The sequence below is a fragment of the Bubalus kerabau genome, chromosome 17 (assembly GCF_029407905.1).
Source record: "Bubalus kerabau isolate K-KA32 ecotype Philippines breed swamp buffalo chromosome 17, PCC_UOA_SB_1v2, whole genome shotgun sequence".
Taxonomy (NCBI): domain Eukaryota; kingdom Metazoa; phylum Chordata; class Mammalia; order Artiodactyla; family Bovidae; genus Bubalus; species Bubalus kerabau.
In genome coordinates, this window is record NC_073640.1 from 56,418,681 (window position 1) to 56,443,285 (window position 24,605).

At 54.1% G+C, this 24,605-nt stretch overlaps 3 protein-coding genes across 7 annotated transcripts in view; 1 reads left to right on the forward strand and 2 right to left on the reverse strand.

Moving 5' to 3' along the window:
• Positions 1 to 5,354: 5,354 nt before the first annotated feature.
• On the reverse strand, positions 5,355 to 15,524 carry PPP1R13L (protein phosphatase 1 regulatory subunit 13 like). The gene is made up of 12 exons (XM_055552705.1): positions 15,275 to 15,524; positions 15,030 to 15,175; positions 14,177 to 14,681; positions 13,971 to 14,069; positions 13,806 to 13,897; positions 13,060 to 13,510; positions 11,436 to 11,890; positions 9,112 to 9,243; positions 8,889 to 9,022; positions 8,630 to 8,796; positions 6,810 to 7,009; positions 5,355 to 5,947 (listed from the first exon to the last, which is right to left on the reverse strand). The coding sequence occupies exons 1-12, from the start codon at positions 15,327 to 15,329 to the stop codon at positions 5,909 to 5,911; spliced, it is 2,475 nt and encodes an 824-aa protein (XP_055408680.1). The 5' UTR covers positions 15,330 to 15,524; the 3' UTR covers positions 5,355 to 5,908.
• A 6,147-nt stretch (positions 15,525 to 21,671) lies between these two features.
• POLR1G (RNA polymerase I subunit G) lies at positions 21,672 to 24,390 on the forward strand. Its single transcript, XM_055551600.1, has 3 exons — positions 21,672 to 21,878; positions 22,366 to 22,507; positions 22,681 to 24,390. The coding sequence occupies exons 1-3, from the start codon at positions 21,845 to 21,847 to the stop codon at positions 24,143 to 24,145; spliced, it is 1,641 nt and encodes a 546-aa protein (XP_055407575.1). The 5' UTR covers positions 21,672 to 21,844; the 3' UTR covers positions 24,146 to 24,390.
• The window catches only part of ERCC1 (ERCC excision repair 1, endonuclease non-catalytic subunit), a 49,925-nt gene continuing 49,543 nt past the window's right edge, over positions 24,224 to 24,605 (reverse strand). For all 5 annotated transcript variants that reach the window (XM_055551601.1, XM_055551602.1, XM_055551603.1 and 2 more), the window contains one exon: positions 24,224 to 24,332. In XM_055551601.1, coding sequence (XP_055407576.1) covers positions 24,279 to 24,332 — 54 coding nt within the window. In that variant the 3' untranslated portion in view covers positions 24,224 to 24,278. The remainder of the gene's footprint in view (positions 24,333 to 24,605) is intronic.

The following is a 24,605-nucleotide window of genomic DNA, read 5'->3' on the forward strand; positions in this document are numbered from 1 at the left end:
ACAGAAGGCTAGTTGTAAGGATCCAGCCTGAAGCCCACTTCTTCCTGCCCCATGAAATGCAAAAAGGAGGCCAGTTGTAAACGTCCAAACTGGAGCTCGTCTGTCTCCTACCTCATTCCCAGTTTGTTCTGCTGCATGGTCCTACAAGGAGCACCACTGCGGCACGCCTTAAGGCTGAGGATCATGTGAGCAACCTCACTAACTGGCTCAACACCCAGGCCACCGCCGCCACCATCGAGAGTTCTACTAGCTCCCTAGCCCCTATTTTCAGAGACTTTACCTGACGTTGGGAGTATATTTTCATTTGTATGACTGTGATAGAATGTCCTTTTCTTTCTTTTTGGAATTCTTTATTGGATTTGTTACAATATTGCTTCTGTTTTTTTTTGTGTGTGTGTGTTTTTTAATGTTTTGACTTTTTGGCCACAAGGTATGTGGGATCCTAGCTCCCTCCCCACACCCCCTGCCCTGGAAGGGGAAGTCTTAACCACTGGACTGCCAGGGAGGTCCCTAAATGTCCTGTGTTGGTGTGTCATTGTCCCCACTTAGGAGGTGAGGAAACTGAGTCTCAGAGAAGAACTTGCCCATGGCTTGACAGCTAGGCCAGGTGCTGCTCCCCATCCCTCCCTTAGCCCCACCCTGCCCGCTCTGGGTCATTGCTGTCTGGGATGGCTGTCTCCCCTACTGGACTGTGAGCCCCAGGAAGGTAGGGCTGAGACTGTCTTGGTCACCAACGTGTGTGCCTTTTGCCACACAGTAAAGAGTCAGACACGACTGAGCGACTACGCACAGCACAGCACCGGGCATGCACGGAGCGGGGGCTCAGTGAATATACGCTCAACTTTCATACAGTCTGCCCTCCATATCCACGGATTCAGAAGCCACAGATACAGAGGATGAACTGTCCTAGGGCATTTCTTTGCCGGGCTTCAGTATTCAGAGATTTCTGGTATCTGTGTGTAGGGGCGGGGGTGGCATCCAGACCCAGTCCCCTCCACTTATACCAAGAGACAACTGTATTTTCAGTCTGCTGTTGGTCCTCACTGACAGTGAGCACCTAGTGTATTCCATTCCTTAGAATCATCAGTACAACAAGCCCAGGGTCAAGGGGAGGGCTTACTAAAGGGTGTCAATACCAGGAGGCAGGGGTGATGGACAGCGTCTTAGGATGGCCGCCTCCTGCCTGCTCCACGCCTTTGTAGTCGTTGCTCCCTGTGTCTGGAAGGCTCTTCTCTCAGATCTCTGTGTGGCTTTCTTCCTCACCTTCCTCAAGGTTTCCCTGAATCTTCCTCAAGCATCCTTCTCTCAGCAAGACCTTCCCTGACTTCCCTATTTAAATTGCAGTACACAGCACAGCACACACTGGCTAGGCCAGATGATGGTCCCCAACCGGGTCCTGATCCCTGGAGCCTATGAATGTTCCCTCACATAAGTCAACCAAAAACAAAACAAAACACAGAAGGTCCCAAATAAGAGTTTAGGGAATTCCCTGGTGGTCCTGTTTAGGGCTTCCCTGATAGCTCAGTTGGTAAAGAATCCGCCTGCAATGCAGGAGACCACAGTTTGATTCCTGGGTCGGGAAGAGCCACTGGAGAAGGGAAAGGCTACCCACTCCAGTATTCTGGCCTGGAGAATTCCATGGACAGTCCATGGGGTTGCAAAGAGGCAGAGCAACTTTCACTTCACTGGTGGTTTAGTGGTTAGAATTCTGTGTTTCTACTGCAAGGGGCCAATCAGGGAACTAAGATTCCTCAAGCTGTGTAGCATGGCAAAAAAAAAAAAAAAAAAAACAAGTTTATTTAGGGTCTTAAGAATTGCAGTTCAGAGACACAGATTTGGGTAAAACTGAAGGAGTATTCCAGGCTTCCCAGGTGGCGCTAGTGGTAAAGAACCTACCTGCCAATGCTGGGGAGGATTGCAGTTTCGATCCCCGGTACAGGAAGAGTCCCCATGCCGCGGAGCAACCAAGCCTGTGTGCCACAAATACTGAGCCTGCACTCGAGAGCCCGCGGCCGCAACTACTGAGCCCACATGCAAGGAGCTTACATTTTTGGCAGGTGTTCTGGATCCCTAATTAAGACAATAGGTGATTAAAAGCTGAGGTTCTAGCCAGGCGGGGATGTGCAGAAGTCACACTTCCTCAGTGGTCTCCCAGCTCCGTTTTAGAGAGCTCTCTTAGCAATACTGACTGCATTTTTATTTTTCCCCTACATAAAGAGTATGCCCACATAATGGCGAAAGGGAACTTGCAAGTGTGATGAAGGTGAGGGTCTTGAGCTATCCAGGTGCGTCCTAAATATAATCAGGTGTCCTCATAAAAGGGAGATTTGACAGCAAGACAGTAACAGGGAATTGGACAATAAAGCAAGATACCATGCCTGGGCTTTGAAGCTGGAGGAAGAGGGCAGCGCCAAGGAATTCAAAGAATGCAGCTCTAGAAGCTGGAAAAGGCAAGGAAATTGATTCTCCCCTGCAGCCTCCAGAGGGAGTGCAGCCCCGGCAACACCTTGATTTCAGCCCAGGGAAACAGACTTCTGATCTGACGAACTGCAAGAAAACAAGTGAGTGTTGGGACTTCCCTGGTGGCTCAGTGGTAAAGAATCCGCCTACCAACGCAGGAGACACGGGTTTGACCCCTGCACAGCCACAAATAAATACAAAAATAGTTTTTTTAAATGTGTGTTGTTTTAAGCCACCAAGTTTTCGGTCATTTGTGACAGTAGCCATAGGAAACGAATGAATACACCTGCAATCAAGCATAATATATCCAGTTCTGCTTTAGTTTTTTTCCAAAACAGTGATCAACATCTGATGGACTATATGTTTTTTGCTTATCATTTTGTGCATGGTCTGTCTCTTCTGCTAGCATGTCAGATGTACAAAATCAGGGGCATTTTATCAGTGGTTAATGACAGGGACAGAATGAAGGGACAAAATAGGTACTTAAATAGTTAATTCCCAGTAAGGGATTGTAAGTAGAAAAATAGAGATCCCTGTAAGTTCATAATGATTCGAGAACGCTGGTTTGCTTATCCACAAAAACAAGCAGGCTTGCTTAGCAACAAAACCAGGCCACAGAAGCACAGGACACGCCCCCAAACAGTAAGACAATGGTGGCATGAGCCCCACTTCCTGCCCAGTGAGCTCAGTAAGTGAATGATGCCTAGGACATGCTCTCTGTACACATAAAAACAGTAATTTGCGGACGTAGCTTGACCACGCAGGGACAAGAAAACTCCCCTGCTCAACCTGGAGGAGGAGCTAATGATAAAAGCACGACATCTACTCAAGAAAGAAGGTCTCCACCCCTCCTCACTCTTCCTTTGATTAGAATCTGTAGCCCACTAAGTTCTCTGGGGGGAGCATTTCTCACTTCCCCCCCCCTTGTCAGCCTCACAATCGTCCTAGTCTAATAAATCCCTTCTTATCTACCATTTTGCTCTCGCTGAATTCTTCTCTGCACTGAGACCTAAAGGACTATGGTAGCGGAGCTCTCTGGACCCCCCTGAAATGACACCTATGGGTTTTATTAAGGATAATTTCAAATGTTTGATCCCTGGTCCAGGAGGATCCCACATGCTACAGAGCAACTAAGCCCCTGCACCACCACTACTGAACCTGTGCTCTAGAGCCCGGGAGCCCCGACTACAGAGCCCATGTGCTGCTGAAGCCAACATGAAGCCAACATGCCCTAAGCCCGTGCTCCACAAAAAGAGAGGCCACCGCAACGAGAAGCCTGCGCACCGCAACTAGAGAAAAGCCCGTGCAGCAACAGAGAACCAGCACAGCCAAAAAGTAAAAAGAAATAGCAAAGTCAGCATATTTAGAAACATACAAGAAAATACCAGAGGAAACAGCCAAAGCAGTTGAAAGTAGAGGTCTCTGGAAAACAGATAGGAGTAGGGAGAGGTGGCAGAGGGGACCGTTTTCCTTCGTTACACATATCTTAGTACCAGTACCATTGGATTTTTAAAGTATATTCATGAAAATTAATCGGCAGTGATAGAAAGGGTTACTCCTTATGGGGAGGAAACATGCATAGACTGAGGAGAGGCACAATGGAGCTTCTGGATGACGGAAATGTCAAACGTCATCTTTATCCAATAGAACTTTCTGGGATGATGAAAATAGTTTTCTATCTGCACAGTTCAAAACAGTACCCAGTAGCCACGTGGCTACTGAGCATTTGAAAAGTGTCTAATGTGACTGAGGAATTGAATCCTTAGTTTTGATTTAATTTAAATCAATTTAAATATTAATTTAAAATAATTTAAATACTCCTATGAGTTGTTTTGGACATTGCAGATACTGACAGGGAAAATGTTCACAATATAATGTTTATAATGTTAAATGAAAAATAACAATTACAAACCATATGCATAGTATGGCCCAAATTTTAAAATATATATCATACTGTATATGAAGTTTTAAGAAAAGACTAGAAGTATACAAAAAAATTTTTTTAAGTGGAAGCTTTATGATTTGTGAAGAAATACAAATCAGAAGAGAGAAAGGCTTGTGATTTATCAAAAATCTTCACGGAGCAGTTTATGAAATGAAGTGGGGCAGAAACCAAGGAAAATCACTCTTTGGGGTCAGAGCCTCGAAAAGAACACATGGTAAAACCCTGTTGAAGACAATCTCACAACCCATCATTTCAGGACACATGAGGAAACAAGCCATCGTGAGTGAGAACCAGCAGACACAACAAATTACAGAAGCAGACGGTCCCAAACTAAAGATGGCAGAACTATCAGACCTTGAGACCCCCTGGAGAAGGGGATGGCAACCCACTGCAGTATTCTTGCCTGGAGAATTCCATGGACAGGGAAGCCTGGCGGCTGCAGCCCATGGGATCACAGAGTCCCACAGGACTGAGCGACTAACATTTCACTGATTTCACATTCATGACTTTAAGCTTAGGTCAGCGCTCAGTCCTGCCCAACTCTTTGGGACCAAGCTCCTCTGTCCATGAGAGTTTCCAAGCAAGGATACTGGAGTGGGTTGCCATTTCCTTCTCCAGGGACTCTTCCCAACCCAGGGATTGAACCCAGGTTTCCTGCACTGCAGGCAGATTCTTTACCGACTGAGCTACAAGGGAAGTCCAGTTTAAAGATGCTTAAAAAGCAGCAGCCAGGAATTTACCTGGTAGTCCAGCGGTTGAGACTCTGCGCTTCCACTTGCAGAGGTGTGGCACAGTCAAAAAAAAAAAAAGCATAGTTGAAAGAGGGAGGATTGGATTCACACGAGAGAAATCCCTTCCAAAGGGACTACTTTAAGATTGGTTTACCAAACATATTAACAATGACAAGCACTTATTAAGTCAGGATGGAATTCAAAGAGAAGGAAGTCAATTTCTGTGCAAACTACCTTTATTTAAAAAGAAAACTCCCCGTTTTGTTGTCACACCAGCGCTATGTGAAGGCACTCGACTGGGAGAGATAGAGCAGGGATGCTGATAGAGACAAAGACGCCCACGCCTCACCTGGCCCCTGAAGGCTGCTGGTAGATATGGGGCGCAGGTGACTCCCGGGGTAATCCAGTGGCGGTGACCCACTCCAGGCTCTGCTGGGATGGTGGGTTAGCTTGCTTTGGGGCTGCGGGGGGTGGGTTGGCAGCGGAAGTAGGAGGCACTTCGGATGGGACCTGATTTGGCAAATGGGGGGATCTCTCTTGCCCCCGATGATATTCCCAGCCCCACCACGACCTCCCACAACTAAGGCAGGCTTCTAAGTTTAAGGCTGGGGTTCTCGTTCTCCCCAGGGTTTCCGGAGAGCTGTTGGCAAGGTCCCCACCGCTGCAAGGGCTTGGGGGATACAGAGATATGCAGCGGGAGGGGAGGAGGAGGTCTGGAGCGAAGGCAGCTGCTGCTTCATCCTGTCTCCCTTGGAAACGTCCTTCTCTCCAGCTACACCTTACTCCTCTGAGGCTTCACCCTGGGGAAGAGCTGAGGGGAGACAGGCTCTTCAGACGCCAGGAGCTCCCACCCTTTCGCTTCACCCCAAATGTAACACAGTCACCTAATCCACCCCCCCAAAACACGTGGGCCGTCTCCATCCTCCCATCCCTTCCTCACGGACCCTCTCAGCATCTCGCAGACCACACTGGAATCCCCCGGCAAGCACCAGATGGAGCCTTCCAGGTGGCAGCGGGCTGGATGAAATGGAGACTTCCCCATCGTAAAAAAGACGCCCGCCGCTCCCGCCCACCATGGCCGTCTGATTGGGACCCACCTGCCACCTATGCCCTAATTAAAGGCATCTTCTTGTCTCCCAGGAAAGTCATGAGACCTTCCTAGTCTCCTCCCCGTACCTAGCAGACTCTCCCTCAATCCTACCGCGATTATATTAATGGAGTCTTCCTCACCCTGCCCAGTGCAGCGTAACAAAAAGTTTCCATGCCGGTAACACACAAGTGCCCCCCCCCCCCCCAACACCAAACTGGGATTCTTCATACTCCTCTTGGCTAAAATACATTCTTCTTTACCTCTCCATGAATATAATTAGGGATAATAAAAATATTTGCTTGAGCAGAAACCAATCACATAATCGGGAAAAGAGTACCGGTGAGTACCCCTACGAAGTACTACCAGCAAGGGGCTCGTCCTCTTCTAAGAAGGGATTTTCCCTTACTTCCCCTGTTATTATAATGGTCTCTTCCTCACCTCCCCATGACAGGTAATGGACTCTTCTGACCGCCCCTCCACCCCAGTATAAAGGGCTCTCTCTCTTGCCCCTCTCCCCACCCCGAGGGATCAGCCCTTTCCTCAGACAGCTATCAGGAGACCCGCACATTTCTTCTGGGCTCACCCCGAAGTAGTTACGGGGCACGTAGCCCTCCTGGCCGTGCAGCGTGGCCCACCACCAGTCCGTCTCCTCTAGTCCGTCCCTCCGCAGCACGGTGACCGAATCGCCCTCTCGGAAGGACAGCTCGTCCCCAAACTCCGCGCTGTAGTCCCAGAGGGCGTACACCACCCCGTTGTACATCAGCCCCATGCTCTGCTCCACATCTGAAACAGGAAATCGCAGGGATGGTCAGCGCCCGGTTCAGGGCAAGCCAGGAACACTCAGGGTCAGAGCCTGAGATCTGACACCAGCCCCACCTGGGGGAATGAGCCCCTATTAAAGTTCTGTGTGTAGCCCGGTCTGGAGGGGGGCGCCTGAGCTGCATTCAGCTGCTGGGACTGGAAGTCTCTAATGGGGTGCATCAGGCCTGGCCACAAACCCCCAGGGAAGGGTCGGTGTCCCCATTTCCTCTTATACCTGATTAGGTTCCTGGACCACTCCTAGAAATACAATTGTCTGCAGCTTCCCCCCGCCCCCGCCCCCCACTTAAGAGCTTCAGTCTCCATAGAGGACTCAAGCAGTCCTTCCCAGGGTACAGCCCTACTCCTTCCACGGAAGTGGTCCCAACGCCCCCTTTCCAGGTGGTGCTGTGCACACTGCGCACTTCCCACTCAAATGATGAAGTCTCCAAAGAGGATGTAATCGTTTTCCAGATAGTATAACCCACCCGCACCGACTCCCTTAAGTGGTAAAATGCCCAAGGATTTACCCCCTTTCCAAATGGTACAGTCCACCAGGCCCCCCCCTTAAATGGTCCAGTCCACCACACTCCAGTTTCTTCGCCCCTCCCTCCCTCTCCAGGTGCGTGGTCCAATCTCTACTGCATTCTCACAGGGCTCTCGGAGTCCAGGCTAGTAGGACGCTACAATCCTCGTATCTCTAGGCTCCGCCGACCTATGACAAAGGGGGTCACAGTCCCCCCTAACCCGGAGGTTACAGCCCTTCTCCTCTTCGGTGGAAGGTCTACTTCTCCCCCTCATCCCCCAGTCCCGGCCTGCCGCCGCTCACCGCTAAGGCAGGTGTTACAGCCCCCTGGCTCCCAACTACTTTCCGCCACAGCACAGCATGCTGTCCCGTAGTCCCTGCAGGCTCCCCTCTTACACACGCTGTCCCACCCCTACGTCCTACAGCCTGCTTTACTCCAACTGTGTGACGCTCCGGAGCCCACCTTAGGCTACAGTTGACCCCTTCGCTCCAGGCCCTAGGCACATCGCCATGATGCTGCCTACCTAGCTCCTCCCCAAACCTGTTTAGATGATATGATCCCCCCCTCCCCCCACCCCGGCTCCTGGAGATACATGGTACAGTCTCCTGTCTCCCTACAAGTGGAAGAGGCCCCAAGCCCCTCCCCAGAAGCCAGGGCCCACTCACCGGTCACCTGTGTGGCACTGTATCTCCCCCAGGTAGCCCTGGGCCAGGAGACAGTATAGTTGGTACGTCCAACTCCCCCACCCCCACAGATGGGAAGGCAGATAAAGCGGCGCAATCTCCGCAACCGCTGTCGTCACCACCGGTGTCCAGCTTGAGGGGCACGGTTGCCCTACCCCCCTTTCCCTCGAAGGTGGCACAATCTGCTGCAGTCACACACCCTTCTCGCACCTGCCAGGTGGGAGGCCCCGTCCGCCATCCCCGCAGGTGGTCCCTCCCGCCGGCCCCTCCTCTGTGATGCTGTCACAGGTCCGTACAGCCCCTCACCTCCCCAGGCATCCTCTCTCGGGAGCCGCGGTCGGCTTCCTTTCCCTGCCCAGTATCTCTAGCACTGGGCCCCTCGCCCCGCCTCGCACCTGCCAGGTAAGTGGCGCAGTCGGCGTAACCCTCGCGGTAGGGGTCGCACTTCTCGATGGCGGTAGCGCCGTCACTGAGCGTGGTGGCGAAGATGGCCGCGCCGTGCTGCACCAGCGCCGTGCAGATGGCCGTGTCGTTGCAGGACGCCGCGCAATGCAGCGGGGTCCTAGGCGTGGGGAGGCGGGCATGAGCGGCCGCGCGGGGCGCCCCCAGCGCCGTCCCCGCCCCACGCCGGCCGCGCGCGCCGTCAGGGCTCACCAGCCGTGGCTGTCCGGGGAGTTGACGTTGGCCCCGGCCGCGATGAGGAAGTCCACGATGGGGTAGTTGGCGCCGCAGATGGCGTTGTGCAGGGCGGTGATGCCCTCCTCGTTGGGCTGGCTCGGGTCGTTCATCTGGACGGGCCGGGGGACCGGGAGGCTCATTCCCGCGTCGGGCCGCCTCTACCCCGCCAGCCCAGGTCTCCCGCACCCGCGGCACTCACCTCCTTCATGGCCTGCTGCACCACCTCCAGCTCCCCGGTCAGTGCGGCGTCCAGAAGCAGCACCAGCGGGTTGAGGCGCGCACGGCGGACCTTGCGCGGGGACCCGGCTTTCCGCAGCACCGAGCGCATCTCCTGGGGGACAGGGTGGGGATGCTTCAGTGGCTTGGGGGGCGGGTCGCTAATATACCCATTCCTTGGAGGGGGAAACAGAGGCTCGGGAACCCGGTGACCGCTCCAGGTCATTCACCTAGACAGGGCTGGAATTGGAACCCAGGAAGGTACAGAGCCTGAGTCCACAGGGCCATGGGGAGGAGGGTGCTCAGTTCTATAGTCTCTGGTTCCCTACAACACTCAGGGAATCCAGAGATTTGGGAATCTAGGGCCCTGAGGCTTGAGAGGAGGCCGGGAGACCATCAGGTTGATGACTATGGAAGCCAGATATTCAATTCATAGTTTCATTTCATTTAGATAATAAACATGTTTCCAGGTGTTCATTTTAGATGTTTGAAATTTGAGTATTTGTCATACTACTCCTTCTGCTTTCCTATTTGTTATTTTCAAGTGTTCTCCTACAAAATTCATTTATTCTGAGCACAAAGCATTTGTGATTCCAGCCTTTGCTGTCAATGATTTCAGGATTCTGGAATCTGAAGATCCCAAGAGCCACTGATTTCAAAATTCTCTGATGTTGTTTCCAGTATACTGTGAGTCCAGAAATGCTAAAGTTGTGCCATTTCAAATTGCTGGGGACCCAGGATGTTGCATTCTCAAAATTCTGTGATTGAGAACTTGAATATTTTATGGTTAGAATTTCATTCCAAAAGATTGGAAGGAAATGCTCAAAATGTTCATCATGGTTCTGAGTGCTTGTGATTTTGGCCTCTTTATTCTATTTTATCTATTTCTTCCTAGTTACTATGTGTTTCTTTCTAGGTGAAAATGCTCACTTAAAAGAAAATCTTGTATTATAACATATTAGTGCCCTAATCTGTGATTTTTTTTTGAATCAATAAGTCTTTCATTTTCAGTATTGGGGACTTCAAGAATCAGTACAACCAGGGTTTGTGCTACTAATTTTTTACTTCTACTGTTCGCATCTTCAGTGTCCTAGGATTCTGAAATTTCAGTTTGAGTTTGTGATGCCAGGATTTAATGATTGAATGCTGTGAGTTTTCAAGTTTCTCTGTGGCCAGGACTTTGTGATTCTACCATGAGGCAATTGGACCATTTCAAGGCGTTTTTATTCTTCCATTCTTGATTCAAGATCCTCAGCCTCAGGATCTTGGCTGAGCCAATATTTCTTGGCTCCACCCTCAGGAAGGCCTAGGAATAGGCATTTGGGGGTCCACCTGGCCCCTACTTCTTCTCTGGGAATTGTTTCCCTCCCCCTGTCTATCCACGCTGAGCAATTAAGATTATTCCATGTGACTGCTCCCCACCCCCAGCCTAGATGCAGAAACCTGAACAAGATCAGCAGGAGACTATCTCCTGGTCAAATGATAACAGTAACAATAATGGTTAACAGTTAAGTGCCAGGCACTATCCTAAGCGTTACATTAATGTATTAAATTCTCACCGCAACTCTGTAGTTATTCTCATCCCCATTTTACAGATGAGGAAACTGAGGTCCAGGGAGGCTAAATGTCTGGCCCAAGGATGCACAGCTAATAAGTACCTTGTAGCTGGGATGTGAACCCAGGCAGCCTTGCTCTGCAGCTGGGACACTTAATCACGAAACCCACAGGCTTAGAGACCAGAGACTGGTTCTTGAAAATTTGAATGGAAGAAGCTCCGACTAGAGTCAAAGGACACCATGGACTTGAACTCAGAGGTCATTTTGATTCAGGGCTGGGTGGGCCATTTCTAGCCGTGGCACGGGCTTGCTGAGGTGTAAGAGGAGAGTGGATCTCCAGAGAAAGGGGACATGAGAAGCTGTGAGGCAGCTCAGGAGAGAAATGGTGACTGCCTTGATTCCAGCAGGCTGTTCAGATCCTAGAATAAACCCTCTGTCCTGCCAAGACAAGTCATTTCCAGGTTGGAAAACTCTTAGATTCCTGAAGGGAAGCCTACGGCAGGGACAGGTTACTGGAGAGGAGCAGAGAAAGTCTCTATATGGTCAAGACTTCCAGATGCCCCTCCATATATGTTCTCTTTCTTTTGACCCTTGGATTAAAAACTATATTTTCCAGCCTCCCTTGCAGTTGGGTTCCTGGCCAGTGGAATTCGGCAGCTGTGAGGTGTGCAATTTCCAGGTTCTGTCCTAAAAGGGAAGGAACACTTCCGTATGCTAAGTGGTATACCTGGGTTCCTCCTGTATTACTTACCATGCTCTGTGGCTGCTCTGGTGGGCTGCTCTGGAGAGGGGCTGAGGGTGGGATGGGAGCCGGTGGGGCTGGAGCAGGGGGCCCGGCCCTGGCCTCAGATCCCTCAGTGATGGGGGACAGCTCGGGCTCAGGGCCCCCAGGCCCACCGTGACGATGGAAGAGGCGGCTGATGATCTGTTGGTATTGCTTCTTGTGGGTGGGGGGCAGGGCTACAGCCGGGCTCTGCTCCATGGAGCCCCGGCGTTTGAGGGGCCGTGGAATCTCTGCCAGCACCCGGGCCACCTCCTCCAGCTCCGGCACTGACTGTGCTTCGGGTGGCAGCGCTGGCTGCAGCCGTGTGGGACTAAGGGGCCGAGTCACAGCACCTTCGTCTGTGTCGCCAACCTCCAGCACGGGCGTCAGCAGCCCCTCCAGCTCTGGCTCAGGTTCCAGATCAGCAGGAGGTTTGGCAAGGCCTAGAAGGAACAAGCGCCCCATCAGAGGAGGGATCCCTGGAGCCCCTCAAGACTCCCTCTGCACAGCTTCCAGGACCTGCCACCAAGGCCTGATTTGCTCTGTGTCTCCACGGCAGTTCTTGCTCTCTCTGGGCTACAACTTCCTTGGGTTGTAAATAACAGACAACTATGACCTCCCCATTCATCACACACTTAAGCTTGTGCCTTGTGCCTTCTCCATGCCTGTCTTACTGAATTCTCACCACTACCTTGTGAAGCTGATATGACTATCATCTCATTACTACAGAAAGGGAAACTGAGTCTCAGAGAGGGCAAGTCAGTTGCCCAAAGCCACACACCTGGAATTTGAACTCAGTTCTATCTCACTCCAGAATCTCTACTCCTACTATTATGATAGACTTGACTAAGACTCTAATCATTTCCTCTCTTAACATCTCAGGCAGACAATTGCTGGGACTAGAATCCTGGTATTTGATGGTCTCATCGCTGTTTCCTGCCTCTCGATCAGTTTCTAAAAGCAGGTTGAAATATATAATGCTTGTTCTTGTTTTTCTTTTTATAATGATCATTTTCTACATGATTTCATTGAATGCCCATCATAATCTATGAAGTAAGTATTATTCATCTCTCTTCACAGATGAGAAAATGGAAGCTCGTATGGGTTAATTAATTTATCCTGAGTCACACAGCATGTTGATCGCAGAGAGGGGCTCGAAACCCACTCTGTTTAAATCTAAGCCCTGAGCTGGTCTCACACCAAAAACTATTAATAATTATTATGACTACTATGATAGCTACTGAGGGCTTAGTATCCATCAGGCCCTATTTTGAAGCCTTTATAGGGATTATATAAGCCAATACCATACCCCAGTGAGGTAGGTTCTACCAATATTCATCTTTTCCACTCAAGGAAATTGAAGTCCAGAGAGGTTATGTAACTTGCCAAAAGTCACACAGCATGCAGCCAGCCAGTCTGACTCCTGAGTCCCTGCTTAAGCACTGTGCTATGGCTAGTTCCTGAGCAAACCCCCAAGCTCATCTGGCCTCGTCTCTGCAGGGACAGTGTCTGGAAACAGATATTTGGTTGTGATGGGTCCCCCAGCTGGTTTGGTCCCCAGCCATCTGTCCTCCCTTCACCCAGCCCTCCAGAACCCCCAGCGCTGACTCACCTTCACTTACAGGGGCCCAAGTCTGTTGGGGGGCTTGGGGGGCTGGGGCAGGGGCTTGTGGCTGAGGCTGGGGCTGTGGTTGTGGCTGGGGCTGTGGTTGGGGCTGGGGCTGGGGGGGTGCCTGGGGCTGGGGAGGCATCTTAGGTGGGGGAGCTCGTGAGAAGATGGAGGAGCTCGGGAGCATGGCCCTGCTGGCTCCATGCTCCCAAAAATCATTCTGCAGCTTGAATATCATGCTGAGGGGGATGGGGCGCTGGCGGGGGGCACTGCGGGGCTGCGGGCTGGAAGGAGGCATGGGGATGCGACTGACAGGCTGCCAGCTTCGGGGCAAAGTGCCTGACGGCCCCGTGGAGCCCAGTGATCGGCGGTAGCTGCCCACATCAGAACGCCTGTCGTTGGCCAGAGGGGAGACCTTGTAATTGCGGGGCAGAGTGGCGCTGGTGAAATTGTCCTGGGGGAGAAAGAGGGAAGGAAGGAAGATAGAAAGGGCTCAGATGGGAGGGCAATAGGCTTAAGGGGACGAAAGACAGAGGAGTGGAGGAAAGGACGAGGGAGGTCAAGGCAAAAGGCAAGAAAGGAGAGAAGGAGCGGAGGGCAGAGGAAAGAGGGAAAGAAAAGAGGGTCGGGGAGGGGGTGGAAATCCAGGATAAAGCCGGGGAAGGGTATGGAAACTGTGGGAGCAGCCAGAAAGGGGAGACTAGTCCTGACCCCACAAAACCCCTCCCCAAGTTTCTCTGGCCGCTCACCTTGCCGGTGGCCCCCAGCCCATCCAGGCTGCTCTCTCTCCAGGGTAACAGCTGCAGGCCTGGAGAAGCAGGCCGCGGGAAGACATCCAGACCTGTGAGGCGGGAATCATTAGGTCTGGGGGATGCCTCTCCGGCTCCCCCATCCTCTGGCCTTCCATCACTCACGTTCATAGCTCGCAGTTTGCGAGGGCTTCTTCTCATAAGCCACGTCCAGGTCGGACTCGTTCCAGGCTTTGGGGGGCCGCCGGCGCAGCGTTAGGTCGTCTGGGGGAGAAGTTGTTCATGAGGATCCCGGGTGGGGAGTAGGGGAAGAGAGGCTGGTCCCGGGCCCTGCACCCCTCGCACCCGCCAAGTAGGGCCCTGTGGTTCACCTTGAGCGCGCAGAGGCGGGGCGAAGGCGCTGCCGCCCGCGCCCAGCAGAGGGCTCCCAAAGGCAGCCGGCGCGTCGTAAGCTGAGGTCCCGGGGCGAGGCGAGGGCCCGCGCTCCGGGAAGAAGACCTGGGGCCCTTCCGCCAGGGGGCTGCCACGCGGGGAGCCGGAGCGGCCAAAAAAGTCAAAGGGCGTGGGGGGACCCTGCTGTCGGAGCGGGCCCGGTCGAGGGGAGGGCGCCCTGCCGTGGGGGCTGCCTGCGCCATCGAAGGCGCGGGGCCGGGGCGAGGGCGAGCGGTCTAAGCTGCCATAGGCGTCCGGCTGCAGGTAGAGCTGGGTGCGCGGTGACGACGGCCGGCCCTTCGCGGATAGCGAGCTATAGGGGAGCAGAGCTGGGGCGCTCTCCGAGCGTCCGAATGCGGTGTTTGCGCCGTCGGTGGTCGCCTTCCGGGAGGACCCACGGCTGCCCAAGGGCTCGGGGACCGGGCTGGTGCTGTACCGGGGCAGCTGTGGGGACATTGTGGGGTCAAAGGAGACGTTAGTAGAGGGTTGGTAAGTCAATCGATAGCGGTGATCGAGAGCCAACCCTGGAGAGGTAGGCGGGGCTGGAGATTCAGGCCTAGGGAGCCCTGCCGTCGGGGCTGGCGCCAGCGCACACAGTGCCTTTGTGCCGCTTAGAAAAAAGCCTCTTTTCTTCCGAGGGTCCTGACAGACGTCCGCTTCCACTGGCCCCCTTTATCAGATGCCCTTAAACAGCCCACAGCCTGCCCCATGAGACAGGCTTGCCTGAACTCCTGGCCAAAAGAACCTGACTTTTTGGGTGGCCAGGGTGGGGACCAGGACCCGCGGGCTCACCCTAGCCGGCGCTGCGGCCTGAGAGCCAAGAGGCGCCGCGGGCGAGTCCGACCACAGCGACTCCAACTGCTTGGTCAGTTCGTCCACCTTGGCCGCCGCCGTGTCCAGCTCCATCTGCTTCAGGTCCATGTGCTTCATGGCTAGAGCTGGGAGGGCGGGAGTGGCAGTGAGGACCGGGACCCGTGGGCCGCGCCCCGCCCCCGAGGGCCGCGCCCCGACAAGCCCCGCCCCCTACCCCAGCTCACACTGGAATTTCAGGTCCAGAATGTCCCCCGAACTCTGGAACGCCTCGCTGTCCATGGTGCCGGCCGGCCGGAGCGGGGCGCCTGCGTTTGGGCAGGCAGGGGCGGGGGAGAGTCTGCTCAGGGCCCGCCTACAGGGAACCTGGGGCCCTAAGGAGAGCGAGGGTGCCTTTACTCTCCTTTTTCCTTCCACTGGAAGTTCTATGCCTCTCCATCGCCCCTGCTGGGAAATGCCAACTCCTGCAAAACTCTCTGGCTCAGGACAATTCACTCTCTTTACGTGACTCCTTGTTCATCTCTGTCTCAGCCTTAATAAAACTGGATCATTCCTTCAAACATTATCCATTGACCACCTACTATGTGCCAGGCATTATAGTGAACAGAGGTTGCAATAATAACTATCGATTACTGAATGGCTCCTAGGGACCAAGAGACACTGTGCTAGATGCTGGGGATCTTTTTAAAAATAATGATGGTGTTGCCTTCTGTATGTGCCTACTATGTACCGACTCAACGGACATGAGTTTGAGCAAACTCCGGGAGATGGTGAAGGACAGGGAAGCCTGGGGTGCTGCAGTCCATGGGGTCGCAAAGAGACACGACTGAGCAACTGAATGACAACATCATGTGCCAGGACCTTTGCTAGTTGCCTGAGGGTTTAATGAAATAAAACAACTATTTATTGAGAGGTCACTGTCACCTGGAATTGTACCTAGTGCTTTACACCCAATACCTTATCCCGAGATCAAAACCTCCATAGCAGGCATGGAAGTGAGGCTCAGAAACATACATTTCAGATCACCCTGCAAGAAGTCAGCATACTAGGTTTCACATCTGAACCTAACTTGACGTTCTGGGTCATTTCGGTCAGTCTGGAGGGGCTCCAGAGGACAGGGGCCACTCAGCTTCCTCTCCCCAGAGTCCCCGCCCAGAGCAGACTCAGCGTGTTCACATGGGCCCACCGTCAACAGAAGAACTGGGAGGTGACCAGGGGCCACTGAAGTCGCCAACCCAGTGGGAAGGAGCCAGGCCCCCAGGAACCAGTCTGGCCAGCACCACCCCCATCTCCATGGTAACCGCCACACCCGCCAAGTCTGCCACCTCCCTACTGCACCAACCGGCGGCTTAGCTTTGATTTGGGGTGCAGGCGTGGGCAGCAGGGCGGGCTGGGGCATGCTGATTCTGGCTTCAGTCTGGGAAGCCTCGGAATAGAACCTGTTGGGGCTGGTGGCTCATTTGGGTGTGTTAGGAGTGTGTGACCTTGGACTCTGAGTCCCCTCCACTCCTTGGGCCTCAGTTTCCCCCAACTGTGAAAGGAGGAAGCAAATCAGCTATTCTAAGGAGCCTCCTTAACCCCTCAGAGCCCTAGATTCTGAAATTATAAGGATCTTGAGGTTGTAACTAAATTCCTACAGAACCTAAAACCCTCCGCTTGAGAAGTCTATGGTTTGAAAGTTCTGAGTTCAAGAGTCTATCTTTGGAACATTCTAGAATTCTCCACTTTGGCTAGCCTAGATTTCTCTGTCTTCCTGCACCAAGTTCTACCTATTCCAGGATTCCAAGGTCCTAAAAGTCTGGGTGAACGTCTGGTTTAGTGGAGCTGCTGAAAGCACAGTTATGCTATGCTATGCTAAGTCGCTTCAGTCGTGTCCGACTCTGTGCGACCCCATAGACGGCAGCCCACCAGGCTCCCCCATCCTTGGGATTCCCCAGGCAAGAACACTGGAGTGGGTTGCCATTTCCTTCTCCAACGCATGGAAGTGAAAAGTGAAAGTGAAGTCGCTCAGTCGTGTCCGACTCTTAGCGACCCCATGGACTGCAGCCTACCAGGCTCCTCTGTCCATGGGATTTTCCAGGCAAGAGTACTGGAGTGGGGTGCCATTGAAAGCACAGTTAAGGAGGATTCAAATCTGGTAGCACCACTGACCCACTTGACCAGATAGCCTCAGTTTCCTCATCTGTAAAATTAGAATCAATAGCAGTTCATTTCAGAGGACTGCTGTGAGGATCCAACTGGCCAGAAAGTGCAAGAGGAATTAAGGTTCTGAGAATTGAGGCCTCAAAAAGTAGAGACTATAGGAACCAAAACCCGGCATCTTTTAGAATCTTAGAGATACATAGGAAACACTCTGTTAAAATATAAAAATGAACTATCTATGCTACCTCCAGGGCCAGCATTCTGGTAGCGAGTGGTTCTTTCGGGGAGTTTCTGATTCTCAAATTCTAAGACACATCCCACGCTGATATCCTCTGGGTCTAAGGAAATGCCAGGGCTGGGCGTGGAGCCGTCCCGGGGCTGACGCGGGCGAAGGGGGCGTCGGGGCCTCAAGGGGGCGCTCCAGGTCACGGCACGACCCCAGCTGGGAGAGCAGACCTCGCCTGAGCTCAGACACTGGGAATGCGCGGCGGGCCCAGGCAGGTGCAGCACCTCCCGCGGCAGGGGGGCGGGGACCGGGCGGGGCGCAAGGGTGGCAAGGGCCGCGCCTCTGCTCGCGGCCCCTGTCCTCCACACCCAGGTCCTCTCCACCGGGCGCCCCTCTCCTCCGCTCTTAGGTCTCTTTCCCCACTATCTTCTGCACCCCAGGCCAGGTTCTTTGGAATTAAAAATCAGGGGAGGAGGCGGAGGTCCTGGAGGAAGCATCCTCCGTAAGAACCGGGTCAGAGTGCTAGGCTGGACTGACAGTACCCAGGTTGGAATCCTCCGAGACAGACGCTGGGAGCCACCCCCCCACACACACATCCCCGCCTTGGGACTTGGTTTCCTCCTCTGTGGACGTCTGTGCAATGAGCTTGGGCCTTCCCAGTCTTTCAATTATTTAGCTTCTGTGTGCCTCAGTTTCCTTAAGTGTATAATGGGAGAATCAATACCTTCACCTCAATAGAAATGTGACGTTTGAATGACATAATTTATGTACAGAGTTTAGAACACTGCAGGGCACGGAGTAAAGTTCACATGGATAAGATTCCTAATTCCCAGGCCTGGGAACAGACGGAGAGCTCAAAACCCAAAGTGACTGTTTTTCTCCGAAACGGCCCATTCAGATCTTTCTGAGATTCTAAAAGCCCTGAGCTTTGACCCTTCCGTCTTGACTCCAGTCCTCGGATTTCAGAACCCAAACTGTGGCCTCTATGACTCAGCTTACCCCCTCCTCTCCACATAATGGCTGCATTGTGCAAGCCCACCACCACCAATCCCATCCCATCTTCTCCCCTGCTTTCCTGAGTTCTGGCCATCTCTAGTTCTGGCCCATTCCAGGGCATAGGAATCCCTGGAAGATTCCAGACAGAAGGTGGCAAAAGCTGAAGGTATCGCCTTCACTCCAGCCTCAGTTTCCCCAATGGAACAAAGAGAAGTCATTCCCTGGGGTGGGATCAGCAAACCCCAGTGGAAGTAAGACCTTTGGGCAATTGCCAGAGACTTCTGTAGACGGTGGGAACCATCTCTCTACCTGCCAGCCCTCAGCCTGGCATGCTGTGAGCTCTGCCTTGGCAGCCACGGTTATTATTTTTAATTTCATCCCAGGCTATCAGCAAATGCCCTTCAAGCCCAGACGTTAGGAAGTTCTTCCCTCTCTCACCAGAACCCCCTGCCTCCCCCACCCCCTTGTATAATCCCTTCACGTGACACATAGGGGTGGAGAGAAGGGGGAGTCTTGGGAGGGAGGTGCTGGGCGTCTGCCCTCCCCCAGCTTCAAGGACAGACACACACCTCCAGAATTAGCCTCTATCCTCCCTTATCTGCCACACTACCTCAGGTCAGACAGATGGGAGGGGAGGTGACATTTCTCACCTCAGGGTCAGGGCCAGGAGCCCTAGGAGAGAAGTCAGTCAGAAAACCCGGTGGGAGGGGATGGAATCCTGACGCCCAAGAGAGCTGTGTGGAAGGGGGAGGGCAAATCCTGACCCCCCAACACTGCTGCCACTGTGACCTCTATGACTCAGCTTACCCCCTCTTCTCTGTATAATGGCTGTATTGTGTCCAGCCTTGCAACCACCCCCCCCCTCAACCCCACCCCACCTTCTGGAATTCTGCCCTGGAATCTAGAACCCTCTTTGCAAATCCCAGATATTTCCCACCTTCAAGGGGTAATAGGAGGTTCCCCTCCCCCGCCAGGGGGCGCCCTGGGGCGGAGGTCCCTCTGGTTAGGCAGGTCTGACGCCCCGGTTAATGACAGGTTGGGGATCGTGCAGCGGCAGAGAGAAGGTTGGAGACCTGCCCTAGTCCTCCCCACCCCAACCCCGGTCCCCACCCCAGAGCCAGAAAGAGGGGGGAACGCCGGGGGCACAGTCTTCAGAGGGACCGAGGGTGTTAGTTCTGATTCATTTCAGGAACCCAGGTTCCACTATCCCCACCCCGTCCCTAATTCTGCTCCCAGACCTAAAGACTCGGTCGAAAAGGCAGCTGAAGGGTGGCAGGGATGGCCGCCCATTCCAGAGCCCCAGCAGTCCAAGTCTCCCATTTCTCCCCAAGAGATCCGATATCCCAATTCTACTCAAGGATTCAGGATTCCTAGAGCTCCCAATTCGAGAGACTGAGGACTCCCAGTTCCGAACCTCTCCCCAGGACTACGGTGTCCGCTCCCACCCGTCCAAGAACTCAGGCATTCGAGCCCCCTTTCCTTCTGCCCAGTAAAGCAGGCATCCAAGTTTTAGCCTTCTAATGTCCCTGGCGTCCTGCGCACTCCCAATTCCGCCCTGGGACCTGGCATCTTAGCCTCTTCAGGACCCTCCCAGGGACGCGAGTCTCGGGCTCCACCAGAGCCGCTGAACCCAAGGGGGTGTAACTCACAGATCCGGGGCAGACTTTGGCACCGGGGGGCTTCCTCCGGCTCCGGCTCCGGCTGCGGGGAGCCGAGGACGGGGCGGGGCAGGCGCCGGGAACAGGTTAGACGACGTGACTCCGACCAGAGGGAGGCGGGTCTCGGAGGGGAGGGGGAGTAGGGGGTCGCCTCGAGCACTTTGGGACTTGTAGTCCCGGAGGAGCGGGACATAGCCGGGTACGTTCCCATTCGAACTGACATAAAGTCCATTTCACAGACAGGAAGGGCGAGGTCGAAAAGCCAAGGGTGACCTAACTAAGTAAACAGAATTCATACTCTCACCTCGCTGTGGTTGCAAGAGACGAAATCCTGAGTCCCTGCCCCTCCCCTCCAGGCTCAAGAAGTTTCCCACTTCTTGAATGAAGATTTGGACACCACCGAAGAGGCAGAAAGTTACAGAGGCTGGGGGAGACACATATCCCGCCCCCAAGGCGAGAAGAGGGCCTCGCTAAAATTAGTATCCCCTCGGGTCTCTGAGCCTCAGTCTCTCTATCGGTAAAAAGAGTGGTTGGGATCTTGACAGAATTTCGCAGCTACAGCTCACAAAGTTGGAGGCTGGGACTACAACTCCCAGCAGCTTCCTCGACCGACGTCCGGCGCCACCCAGTCTCGTGTCCTCTGGGAACTGTAGTCCCGGAGCTCTCAGGGGCGGCGCCCGCCTGTCTCGCCCACGCACGGGAAACTGGAGATCCTGGGAAGAGGCAACCCGTCCTCTTTGCCTGACCCTCCCTCCGCTCTGGGTAGCCGCTGGCTCTCTGAGAAGGTGGGCGCCCCAGTTCTAAAGTAGGATCCGCAATCTCGGCAGAGGGGGCGGGAATCAGCGCTGACACACCGGTCAGGAATGCAGTCTGGTCACCCTGTCTAGTCACCGTCCCGCGGCTGCGCCCGTCTCCCCACGCGGCACGATTCCCGTGGGAAGGGACGTGGGCGTGTCCCCCAAATCTGCGTCCACGTGCCGCTGTTTACACGCGCCCAGGGACGGGGCACTAATCAGGACTTCTACTCATTCTCCCTTCCTCAAAGCCTTTGGAAATGCCCCCCACGTACGAGACTAAATCCTCGAGGGAATCGACCTGTCTCTTCTGGCCCACTGCCCCTCCCCCTAGTCCGCACCTCCTCCCCCCCTCCACGCGTGTCCAGCTCGGGAGCCCGGAGGCTCCTCCCCGGGATCCACAGGCTCCTCCCCCTGTATTTCCCGCTCCCCTGGAGCCCCGAAAGCCCGCCCCTGGCTGGTAGTTAAAAGCCCTCATTCCTCGGCTTTCCCACCTCTCCCAGTCAAGTTCTGAACTTCCGAGGCATCTGGGCCTCCCTAAAAGGGTTTGTAACACTAAAACCACAGTCCTGCACACCTGGACCCTTACCGGTCTCTTTAAGGATTTCAGACCACTCGATCTTCCTGTCTCTTTAAGAGTTAGAGCCTATGAATGTGGCGGCCCCTTTAAGGCAACGTTGGACCAAATCATTTCTGAAATACTGTGGGGATTCCCGCCGGGACCTTGTGCAGCTCTAATTCCTCCCCACGCCCCAGACAGCGAATCGGCTGCTTTTTGGAGTAGACTTTCAGTAAAAGATGATTTTTCTCGCTTCTTGGCCGTGCACAAGTGGAAATTCCCCCTAGTTATGCTCACAGAGAGAGCGGGCTCCGAGCGACACCTCCCGCGCTCCCGTGCCACATGAACGGTCACAGACGAGGCCCCACCTCTGGTTTCACGTGGTCGGCGGCGGGGCCCGAGTTGCTTGGTCTACCTGAGGCATGGGTCCAGGGATGGCGGGAACCCCGTCCGGCAGTGAGTTGCTTCACGGCGGGCCTACAGGGTGCAGAGAGTTGGCTGGCGGGAAGAGAAAGGGGCGCCCTGGAGCGTTCGGACGTAAAAAAAGAGACTTCTTCTGAGACCGGACCATGCTTCTCTCCCCAGTGGCTAAACCTGGGGGAAATCTAGAAGGGTTTTCCTAAGGAAACCAGAAATGCCTCTTCTCAGCTGCTACCCCCGTCTCACCAAAAGAATCTGACCAAGCGTAGAGTGTATCCCCCGGAGGATGGTGGGGACGGGGAGGCATTCAGATAGAGGATATTTGAGGGTCGGGGGGTTGGGGGGATACTGGTGGGGAGAACTAGGATTGGGATGGCGGATATAGGCGCGCCTCTGGGGAACAGACAGGAGAGAGGGAAGGCGTGGTAAGAGGATTGGGGCTCTCAAGAAGTTGAGACCAATGGACCGATAGGCGCGCCCTGGAGGACTGGATGGGCACAAATGACCATTTCCCCTTCTGCAGGTGCTGCTCGGTTTTCTTGTCCCCCCAACTTTACTGCGACGCCCCCAGCCTCAGAACACAGTCGTTTCTCTTTGGAGGCATTGACTGGCCCAGATACAGAGCTGTGGCTCATCCAGGCCCCTGTGGACTTCGCCCCAGACTGGTAAGAGGTCCCACGCCAATTCCGGGGAACATTTCTCACCCCAGTGGCTGAATGAAGTGGGGTACTTAAAGGGGCTTTCTTGGGGAACCCAGAAATGCTGCATCTCAACTGCTGTCCCCTGTCCCACCAAAAGAATCTGATCAAGCTTCTGCCCTCCTCTTTTCAACTTTCAGCCTCAATGGACGACTCGTGCCTCTCTCTGGCTCCCAGATTGTGAAGGGCAAGTTGGCAGGCAAGCGGCACCGCTACAGGGTTCTCAGCAGCAGTGGCCCCAGAGCTGGAGGAGAAGCAACCCTGCTGGCCCCCTCAGCGGAGGCAGGAGGGGGACTCACCTGTGCTGTGGCACCCCAGGGCAGCCTGAGGATCTTTGAGGGTCCCCAGGAATCCCTGAGAGGGACTCTACTGCAGTCCATTCCTGCAAGTCCCCCACCACAGATCCCCCCTGGCCTGAGGCCTCGGTTCTGTGCCTTTGGAGGCAGCCCGCCGGTCACAGGGCCTGGGTCCGTCTTGGCCTTGAAGTCCCTGGCCTCAGGGAAGAGGAAAAAGAAGAGACACTTTCCAGAAGCCTCAGTTCCTCAGGAGGCAGTGAATGAGCATGGGGCCCTGGAAGTGGACACAGCTTTGGGGTCCCTGGAGCCGGATGTGGGGAAGAAGGAAAAAAAGCACCAGCTGAAAGAACTGGAGGCGACAGAGCCACTGGCAACAGAGCCCGTTGCTGAGAGGCTGGAGCCTTCAGGAGCACTGTCCCCATCCACCACTAGGAAGAGGAAAAAGAAGCCCAAAGAGTCTGTAGAAATGGTCAAGCCAGAAACAGGGATGCCAGAGTCCAAAGAAAAGACGGTGGAGGAGCTAGAACTCAGGGTTAAAAGGGAGCCTCTGGAAGAGACAGTCCTGTCCCCCAGAAAGAAGAGGAAGAAGCAGAAGGAGCCAGGAGAGATGGAGCCGGTGGAGGGGACAACAGCGGAGTCTCAGCTGCAGGTGAAGATGGAGCCACAGGAGGAAGCCATCCCACTGCCGTCCTCAAAGAAGAAGAAAAAGGAAAAGAGGTACAAAGGGATGAGGGAGCCAGGGATGGAGGCGACGGAGCCAGAGGTGAAGCCTCTGAAGCTCGCAGGGGAGGTGATGGAGCCTGACCTGCCACCTGATGTGCAGGCACAGGCTGAGGCAGCTCTGGGATCCCCCAAAAAGAGAAGGAAAAAAGAAAAACAGCAAAATGTGATGATGGAGCCAGGGACAGAGGTGGTGGAGCCACAGGCAGAGGGGATGGAGCCCGAGCTGCCAGGTGCTGCTGAGCCTCAGGCAGCTCTAGCATCCACCAAGAAGAAGAAGAAGGAAAGAGGGCATCTAGCGACAGAGCCTGGGACTGAGATGACTAACCCCCAAGGCGAGATGATGGAGCCTGAGCTGCCAGATGAGGGGCAGCCTGAGGCTAGGGCAGATCCAGCATCCACTAAGAAGAGGAAAAAGCAGGGCCAGAAAAGCCAGGTGCCTGAGGCAGCACCCCAGGAGGAGATGCCAGAGCCCCCGCTGAATCCCGAGTCTGGGCAGGTGGCTCCCAAGGGACAGGAGAGGAAGCGGAAGAAGAAGCCGCAGCAGTGTCCTCCGGGGAAACCGATGACTGCAACTCAGACAAGCTGAAGGTGGCCACCTGGGCCATCAGAAAGTGAAAGCAGAGAACCCCCCTCCCACTGACCATACCAGCACACCAGCCAGAGCTGGGCCAGAAAAAAGTGCTTTATTATTACACCGAAGACCTCCTTGGCATCTGGGGTCAGTGGGGCACTTTCAAGAAGGGCTCGTGGAAGACATCAAACAGCCTTCGGGCCTGGAGAGGGGGGAAGGAAGAAAAGGAACCCGTCATTAAATGAGCCATTTGTTTGATACATTGGAGTGGGCTTCTGGTTCTTTTTCTCCTCAGTTGGAGGGGACATTGTGGGGGCGAGCAGAGAAGTAGTCAGATCTAGATTCTATTCCAGACTGGCTGTGTGAGGTTGGGCTGGTTCCCACCCTCTCTGGGCCTTCTGAAACCTCAGAACTTTGGAATCTGCAGTCCCATTTCTTTGGGGCTCCCTCCTGCCCTTAGCCCCTCAAGCCCATT

Excerpts from the sequence above, each read along its gene's own strand:
- POLR1G (XM_055551600.1), top strand. The coding sequence starts at position 21,845 with ATGGGTCCAGGGATGGCGGGAACCCCGTCCGGCA. Across the intron at positions 21,879-22,365 it reads GGCGGGAACCCCGTCCGGCA|GTGCTGCTCGGTTTTCTTGT; the intron begins GTGAGTTGCTTC and ends CCCCTTCTGCAG. Across the intron at positions 22,508-22,680 it reads GTGGACTTCGCCCCAGACTG|CCTCAATGGACGACTCGTGC; the intron begins GTAAGAGGTCCC and ends TTCAACTTTCAG.
- PPP1R13L (XM_055552705.1), bottom strand. The coding sequence starts at position 15,329 with ATGGACAGCGAGGCGTTCCAGAGTTCGGGGGACATTCTGGACCTGAAA. Across the intron at positions 13,898-13,970 it reads GCAAACTGCGAGCTATGAAC|GTCTGGATGTCTTCCCGCGG; the intron begins GTGAGTGATGGA and ends CCCGCCTCACAG. Across the intron at positions 11,891-13,059 it reads TTGGGCCCCTGTAAGTGAAG|GCCTTGCCAAACCTCCTGCT; the intron begins GTGAGTCAGCGC and ends TGTTCCTTCTAG.